Source organism: Austrofundulus limnaeus, unplaced genomic scaffold (assembly GCF_001266775.1).
Source record: "Austrofundulus limnaeus strain Quisiro unplaced genomic scaffold, Austrofundulus_limnaeus-1.0 Scaffold141, whole genome shotgun sequence".
In the NCBI taxonomy this organism is placed as follows: Eukaryota; Metazoa; Chordata; class Actinopteri; order Cyprinodontiformes; family Rivulidae; genus Austrofundulus; species Austrofundulus limnaeus.
Window position 1 is genome coordinate 19,811 of NW_013952543.1, and position 8,983 is coordinate 28,793.

At 37.9% G+C, this 8,983-nt stretch overlaps 1 protein-coding gene across 2 annotated transcripts in view; it reads right to left on the reverse strand.

Moving 5' to 3' along the window:
• The window catches only part of tuba5 (tubulin alpha 5), a 10,835-nt gene extending 2,923 nt beyond the window's left edge, over positions 1-7,912 (reverse strand). The window contains exons 1-3 of one of the 2 annotated variants that reach the window (XM_014016213.1): positions 7,679-7,912; positions 5,631-5,856; positions 1,513-1,661 (exon numbers count right to left, since the gene is read on the reverse strand). In XM_014016213.1, coding sequence (XP_013871667.1) covers positions 1,513-1,661; positions 5,631-5,856; positions 7,679-7,681 — 378 coding nt within the window. In that variant the 5' untranslated portion in view covers positions 7,682-7,912. Of the gene's footprint in view, positions 1-1,512; positions 1,681-5,630; positions 5,857-7,678 lie in introns of both variants that reach the window. The other variant, XM_014016214.1, reaches the window with a different exon arrangement.
• Positions 7,913-8,983: the final 1,071 nt, after the last annotated feature.

The following is an 8,983-nucleotide window of genomic DNA, read 5'->3' on the forward strand; positions in this document are numbered from 1 at the left end:
TCACAAAGTGCTTAACAGAGAGCAAAATAACTAAAAACAATAAAACAGATCACAAAAAAAAACAACACTTAAAGCACAATAAAAAGCACATTAACTAAAAGCCTGTCGGAATAAAAATGTCAAGATGTTTCTTAAAAGAGTCAGGAGAATCTGAGCAGCGAAGGGACATAGGGAGAGCGTTCCAGGGCCTCGGTGCCACCACCTGAAAAGCTTTGTCTCCACAGGTTTTATATTGGGTTCGAGGGACCACCAGCAGCATTTGATCAGAATGGATTTCATTAAAACTCTTCGAAAATAAATATCAGATGTACATACACATCTGACTGACCAATGCTCTGAAAACACCTGTTTGGAGCATTCTACAGGTGAACATTTTCACTGGAAACAGGTGAGTGCCACAGCTGAGTATAAAGGGAGTTTCCCTGAAAGGCTCAGTCATTCACAAGCAAGGCTGGGGCGAGGTTCATCACTTTGTAAACAACTGATTGAGCAAACAGTCCAGCCGTTTAAGAACGTTTCTCAATGTATGATTGCAAGGAATTTGGGGATTTCATCATCTACGGTCCATAATATCATCAAAAAATTNAGAAATCTTGGACGTTGTGTCCTCCGGGCCCAAGAGGAAAAGTTCTGTCCGGATTGTTATCAGCACAAAGTTCAAAAGCCAGCATCTCTGATGGTATGAGGTGCGGCATGGGTAACTGTCCCACCTGTGAAGGCACCATTAATGCTGAAAGGTACATGCAGGCTTTGAAGCAACATATGCTGCCATCCAAGCCACACCTTTTTCAGGGACGTCCTGCTTATTTCAGCAAGACAATGCCAAGCCACATTCTGCAGTGTGGCTTTGTAGTAAAAGAGTGTGGTTACTAGACTGGCCTGCCTGCAGTCCAGACTTGTCTCCCATTGAAAATGTGACTTTCCTAGAGCAATTTGGTCAAGGCCCCGTCACACTAGACAACTTATGCCAATTTATGTAACATTTTTTGTCTTAATTTCTAATAAAAGTTATGTATTTGATCAATTTGTTAGAATTACATTATTTATACACAGAAAAGAAGCTTCTTGTTGATTTTTCAATTTCAACTTCAACGTAGATGTCTTTAAAATGTTCAGAAGTTGGCATAAATGGTCTAGTGTGACAGGGCCTTAAGGAAGCCAGCAGATGGTGTTGAATCACTTCTTCTCATATAAAAATAGATAAATAGTTCTGGGTTTCTTTTTCTCCATGGCTGCAAAAATTTTGTTTAGTAGATCTTAAATGTTAGTTTCTCCATTGAATTATCTTTACTGTAAAGTGCTTTAAATCACAAAAGCAAGTAAAGTTAGACTTTTTTATAAAATTGCATTCAGYTCAAGACAAAAGCTGCTGGTTTCTGCTGAAGAATTCGATTTGAGTAAATGCAGCTCATTATGATAAGATTAGCCCCACAGAAAACTAAGGTTTGAAGCACTTAGAAGAATTTCTGAAAATTTCTTTGAACAAGTGAAATTTCCAGTTATTTTACGGACCATTTTTCGAACTCGCTCCATGACTCCATCGATGAACTCCTTCCCGACGGTGTAATGACCTCGAGCGTAGTTGTTGGCGGCATCTTCCTTCCCAGAGATCAGCTGTTCGGGGTGGAAGAGGTCCCGGTACATCCCCACTCTCACTTCATCTGAAGAAAATACACTGAACTAGGGTTAGACAACAATAAATATTAGAAAAAAAGCTTTATGTATTAAATGTGAATTTCTGTTTCACATTTTTATTGACATTTACCCAATAAAGCAATAACTCAAGATTGTTAAAGTTAACTAAATCAGATTTGACTTTAAAGAATCACATAAGAAAATAACTAAATACAGATTTTTCCCTCCTTAAATTCATTTTCACTCCTCAGTGATACAGAAAAAAACAACAACTGTTGGTGTGTGCTTTTCTAGCCTGGCCCTTGCCTTCCTACACAGTTCTGCTCAGTTCTAGTTTCTCTTCACTGCTCCTCTTGGGATTTCKCCCATAGACGAGAATTTCCCTGGAAGAATTTCAACCGGGCCAATCAGCGAACCGAAGGAGGAGTTTTGAACGACGACGTTGATTTTCTGTGCTGTTTTAGTGGCAGTGGAGGAAGTGAATGAAGCTAGTCTGYATTGACAAGGCTTCCAAATGAAGTTACTGGTGCCCCACTGTCAAGTTTGGCTCAGTACTTCTCTTCTCCCAGTAGGGGATGGTTATTTATAGCACACRCAATTTCTGGTTAGCTTCTTAGCTTAGCTTCCTCYACGATCGAGATGGTGCACTGCATACGTCACAGCCAAATGTTAGTGATTGGGTAAATCAGATCCAATCATTTTAAACTTCAACAGAGGCCACGCCTCCAGCAAGAAATCGCTTCTCAATAGTCGAGAGTCCAGACCCTCTGATGCAAAGCTAGGACAAGGGGCTGGTTTTTGCTCAGTTCACATCTTCATGCTGGGACTTTTGGCACCAAAGCCTGATGACAAAAACACTTAAATCAGAAACTGGTCATTCACCCTAAAAATAAACAGGTTTACTTTGGATTCCACTTCTATTTAATCAGAGAAATACTTCACTCTTCTACTTGTGAAATCTTAATAAAATCAGAAACATCCTGCCTCAGGGAGAAGCTGAAAAACTATTTCAAGTCTGGGTAGATAATCTTTATTATTTTTATCAAGGAGCCCCGACAGGTACCCGAGAAATATTCATATTTTCACATGCAGAAGTTAAAACACTAGCAGCAAATAAGAACACCAAACAAACCTTTTGCAATAAAGTTTGAAATTAAAACTTTTCTTCCCACTTACAGACTCCAACACATTATCATAATATGTCCTTTAAAATACAGTATCTATATCTATGTCTATGTCTATGTCTATATCTATATCTACACTCACCGGCCACTTTATTAGGTACACCTGTCCAACTGCTCGTTAACACTTAATTTCTAATCAGCCAATCACATGGCGGCAACTCAGTACATTTAGGCATGTAGACATGGTCAAGACAATCTCCTGCAGTTCAAACCGAGCATCAGTATGGGGAAGAAAGGTGATTTGAGTGCCTTTGAACGTGGCATGGTTGTTGGTGCCAGAAGGGCTGGTCTGAGTATTTCAGAAACTGCTGATCTACTGGGATTTTCACGCACAACCATCTCTAGGGTTTACAGAGAATGGTCCGAAAAAGAAAAAACATCCAGTGAGCAGCAGTCCTGTGGGCGGAAATGCCTTGTTGATGCCAGAGGTCAGAGGAGAATGGGCAGACTGGTTCGAGCTGATAGAAAGGCAACAGTGACTCAAATAACCACCCGTTACAACCAAGGTAGGCAGAAGAGCATCTCTGAACGCACAGTACGTCGAACTTTGAGGCAGATGGGCTTCAGCAGCAGAAGACCACACCGGGTGCCACTCCTTTCAGCTAAGAACAGGAAACTGAGGCTACAATTTGCACAAGCTCATCGAAATTGGACAAGAGAAGATTGGAAAAACGTTGCCTGGTCTGATGAGTCTCGATTTCTGCTGCGACATTCGGATGGTAGGGTCAGAATTTGGCGTCAACAACATGAAAGCATGGATCCATCCTGCCTTGTATCAACGGTTCAGGCTGGTGGTGGTGGTGTCATGGTGTGGGGAATCTTTTCTTGGCACTCTTTGGGCCCCTTGGTACCAATTGAGCATCGTTGCAACGCCACAGCCTACCTGAGTATTGTTGCTGACCATGTCCATCCCTTTATGACTACAATGTACCCAACATCTGATGGCTACTTTCAGCAGGATAATGCGCCATGTCATAAAGCTGGAATCATCTCAGACTGGTTTCTTGAACATGACAATGAGTTCACTGTACTCAAATGGCCTCCACAGTCACCAGATCTCAATCCAATAGAGCATCTTTGGGATGTGGTGGAACGGGAGATTCGCATCATGGATGTGCAGCCGACAAATCTGCGGCAACTGTGTGATGCCATCATGTCAATATGGACCAAAATCTCTGAGGAATGCTTCCAGCACCTTGTTGAATCTATGCCACGAAGAATTGAGGCAGTTCTGAAGGCAAAAGGGGGTCCAACCCGTTACTAGCGTGGTGTACCTAATAAAGTGGCCGGTGAGTGTATATCCGGGCTTAAAATCAGGACTTGTCCCAGCTCTGGTTGTTGTTGTTTTTATTTGTTTTATTTCGTTGATTTTTCTTTCTTTGTTTCGTGTTGTGTGTGTTTTGGTGTTCAGTAGTGCTTTGAAAGGTGTTACAAAATAAATTTGTCGTTGTTGTTGTTGTTGTTGTTGTTGTCTCTTACAGAACACCTTATACAGATGTGAGGATGTGTGTACTTGGTTTTTGTTGCCTTTTTGGGACCTTTTCTGGTATAGACACCTGTTTTTTCCGGACACCACATTAGGATCCGTCAAGTCCTGACCCTGCACCTAATGTTTGGGTTCTGGATTAGGTTTGGGCCAAGGTATAAATTGAGTTTAGTTGGGTTTAGACAAATGTACATTTATAGGGAGATTCACAGAAGTCAGGAGCATCACAGCAGGTGACAACAAACAAAACTAAAACAGTTTAACTAAATTAGGGCTTGTTTAGCATCTTTCCCACTGTTCATTGTGGTAAATCAACATTTACAAGGCTCTTGCTCAGCTTGCTGTAGTTTTCATACTAGTTGTACTGTCACTATGAACTCATTGAATTTTGTTGTTCTGTTTCGGATAACAAAATAAATTAAATTAAATTATTTTAAAACAAACAAACAAAAAAAGTCTTGTTTTTTTCACTCAACGACAGGTCGTGCCAAATGACTGTATCCCTAAAATAATCTGTTCCCCCACCAGAAGGGGCGCTCACAGTAACAAAGTTATTCAATGAACATTCTATTACAAATAGAAATAGTATCTGGTAAATATGTCAAGTATTTACTTGGTATAAGACTGATATCAAAGTTGTAGTATTGCCCACCCCTCGCTGAGTGGAACACTCAGATGCAAACTGACAGAGAAAAGCACAGATTTTGTCAAAAGTCTAAGAAAAAAAACCTTTCTGTTCACAGAACAACAACCGTACATCATAATGGAATGAAATTTGTCTTCTTTTGCTTTTTATTGAAAGAAATGGAGGCAACACATCAATAAAAGAGTAGTGTGTCTCCCTAAATATGTTTCACCACAGAGGCTGAAAAATCCTGAAGTCTGTCTGAAATTAGTGATGACTTTATACATGATTATTAGATTTTTTCATGCTTTTTAAGCTAAAAAAATGATGATCGTATTATACATGAATAAATACGGTACTTCCCAGAAAATGAATGACAACACGACAGTCCAGACCTATAATGCAATTAGAAAATAAATTAAGTGCAAAAAAAAGTCAGGCAATCTAAGTTTTTTTAATAATAAAAGAATGAAAAACTTTTTTATTTCACGTTTTTAAAGCTGCCTGATGTTATATTTACTGTGAGCAAATGGTCTTTCTTAACTGTAACAAATTAAATCTTTCCCTGTTTTGTACAGAAAATGAAGGAACTCTTTTATCTCGGTGTTCCCATCAGTATTAAACTGCATAATCACTGTGAATGGAGATGTGTAAGTGATGTTAAAACGATTTCTGTCTGAACTGATGAAGGATTACTGACCAATAACCGTGGGCTCCAGGTCCACAAACAGAGCTCTGGGAACGTGTCGACCAAAACTCCCCGTGTTAAAAAACGTGTTGAAGGGGTCTTCACGAGAGTTGGGCTCAGTGGGACCATCCAGGAAAACGCCGTCGGGGCCGACACCGTGCTCGAGGCAGAGCAGCTCCCAGCATGCATTTCCAGTCTGGACACCYGCCTGGCCCACGTGGATGGAGATGCACTCTCTCTGTGAAGACGGCAGAGTTTTATCAGGGAAAAAAGCTGATTGTTGTTTCTCTTTCAGGTACTCCCTTCTTTGGGGGTTGCCACATCACAAAAGATTTTCTTTTTGTTTGATGACCTTCCTGATGCAACCGGGGGCCGGGCTCAAACCTGCAGCCTTAGGATTACAAGACTGCACCACTAACCGCCAAACTGTAGTCCCCAAAACAATTCAGAAAACAGTTAAAAAAGTAAAGAAAAATGATAATTCCTTGCATCAGCTTGTCATTTTCTGCAGCAGTCCTGTTCCTACATGTTTACAATCTGATCCTGTTAGTCCTGGAGGGAGAACAGCCCCCATTAGATGATTTTACACTGCTGAGTGATGTGAACATAAACAAAGATTAGACACATCAAACAATCTTGATAAGCAGAATATATTAAGTAGCAGTCAGTATGGGTTCAGACCAAAAAAATTCCATGTCGATGGCTCTCATTGAATTGATAGAACATATAACAACTGCTATTGACCAAAAACAGTACTGTGTGAGTAATTTTGTTGATTTAAAAAAACCGTTTGATACTATTAACCAAAGCATTCTTTTTGAAAAGCTACATAAATATGGTATTAAAGGACCTGCATTACAGTGGGAATCTAGTTATTTGGAAGATAGAAAACAATTTGTACAAATAAATAATGTAAGATCTGAGTTTTGTTACATCTCATGTGGAGTGCCGCATGGTCCCATTCTCGGACCTAAGTTATTATTTTTTTGTTTGTGAATGATTTGGTCAATGTGTCGGGACTTTTTGGGTGTGTTCTATTTGCTGATGATACAACAGTCTTTTGTAAAGATATAGAACAGATGTTGGAGATGGTACAGACAGAATTTGTGAAAATACAAAGTTGGTTTCAACTAAATAAATTATCATTAAACTTGGACAAAACAAATTGTGTGATATTCAGTAACAGTAAGAGAAATGTAGATGTTTCATTTGTTGTAAATGTTGTTGTAATTGTATAATGCTATAATTGTTCCACATTTAATTTACTGTATTGAAGTCTGGGGTAAAGCTTGCAAAACTATGACAAATCCTATTTTTATTTAACAGAAAAGAGCTCTAAGAATTATTACTAGAAAGAATTACAGCCATCCATCAAATTTATTGTTTTATGAATTAAAATTATTGAAATTCTATGATTTGATCGATTATAATATTTTGCTGTAAATGTACAGAGTGCACAAAGGTGTGTTACCTTCCAACATTCAAGTAAATTTTGTTAAAAGAAAGAGCTGTTATTATCTTAAGGAATTGAAATGTTTGTGAAACCCTGGTTCCGTACGAGCCTTAGTGATCCACTTTAATCCAGGGAATAAGTTTGTGGAACGGTCTGGAAGATGAGGTTAAAAATGTCAGATCCTTGTAAATATTAAAGAGAATGATAAAATCTAGTATTCTGAAGAAATATGGAGAAGMAKAAGTGAATTCATGCTAATTGTTGTTTTGAGTTGGTGTTTTAAATTTAGCTTTGGTTTTAGTTTTTTGTTTTTAGTTGTTTTGATTTTTGTTGTAATTCACTTTTATTTTGAACATATTTTGGGTATTTAAAAAGGAGCAGATATTATAAGATTTATTCATCTTTTGCTGCCTTTCATTTTATTTTGATTATACTGGATGTTTTTATTTTTTGTGTATATAATTGTTACAAATAAAATGAATAAATCAAACAAAAAAAAAATCTCCACTAACAAATGGTTTGAATCTGATGAGAGGTTAATTCAGRAAAAAAGTATATCATTAAAATCAAATGCAAAAAGTAAGAAATAACTAGTATATTCTCTCACCATGTTGCTCCAAATAAAGATATAAAGTTGAGGAATATTTTCCGTCAGTCTCCAGATGGTAGATRTTGTCTGTGTGGTCCCGGGATGCGTCTCTGCCGACACAGCGCCGTTCTGTGTGCGTCTCTCTTTATACCTGCTGTCCTCTGATGGTTCAGATTCACTGCAGGAGGAGGGAGCTGACAGACAGAGGGAGGGAACTTTCCTTCAACATTATAGCTACTTCTCACCAAAAATAAATGTTGTTTTAATCATGTTTCAGGCTTGCTGTCACTTGTAGACGGCAGTAAAAATACACAAAGTCTGGCTTTTCTTCAGAGTTACTCAGAAATGGCCAGAATTTTCACTTTATATAAGAAAATAAATAAATAAAGTTCAAGAGTTGGACTAAAAAAGACAGCAGAAGAAATTCCTGATTTTTACAGGTATGGCATTCAATGTGTGGTAACAGAATTTCAGCTCATCTGTTTTTGTTTCGCTCAAGTTGAAACAGTTTGGACAAAACATGAAACATTTAGGTTAAAGCCTCCTGATAAAAAAGTGTAGGATTTTTTTTATTTTGGTTCATAAACAACCAAAAGAGTTAATTTTTATTTCCTGTCTGTAAAATACTGAAAACTGATTTTAGTTAGAATAGCAGTCTCTCTCCCAAATCCATGAAAGCAATAATTATATTCTCACTGGGCAAAAATAAATGTATAAATTAAGCCCCATGGCTACAGTACACCTGTCACATGACAGCACCCTTAATAAAGACATGAATGCAGACTAGAAATAAAGCCTCAGACAAATGTGCAAAAACTACGATATTTAAAAATACCTACTCTATAAAGGCCCTGTCACACTAGACAACTTATGAACATTTTTAAGATGTCTACATTGAAGACGGACGTGAAAAAATCTAAAGAAAGCTTATTTTTGGCATGTGAATAATGCAATTCTAACAAATTGATCAAATATATAACTTATTAACAATTTAGTCATAAAAAATGTTTCCTAAGTGGTCTAGTGTGACAGGGCCTTAAGCAGCAGAAGCTCCTGGTGTTGCACATGTAGATTTTTACATGTTTACAGTGATTTATGTTGGATTTACAAGTTAAAAACATCCTTCATCTCCAGTTTTAATGAAAAGATTTTGAGCTTACGTACAGCGGGTAAAATAAGTATTGAACCCGTCACCATTTTTCTCAGTAAATATATTACTAGAGGTGCTAATGACATGAAATTTTCACCAGATGTCGGTAACAACCCAAGTGATCCATACATACAAAGAAATCAAACCATAAATGTCCATAAATGTCCATAAAT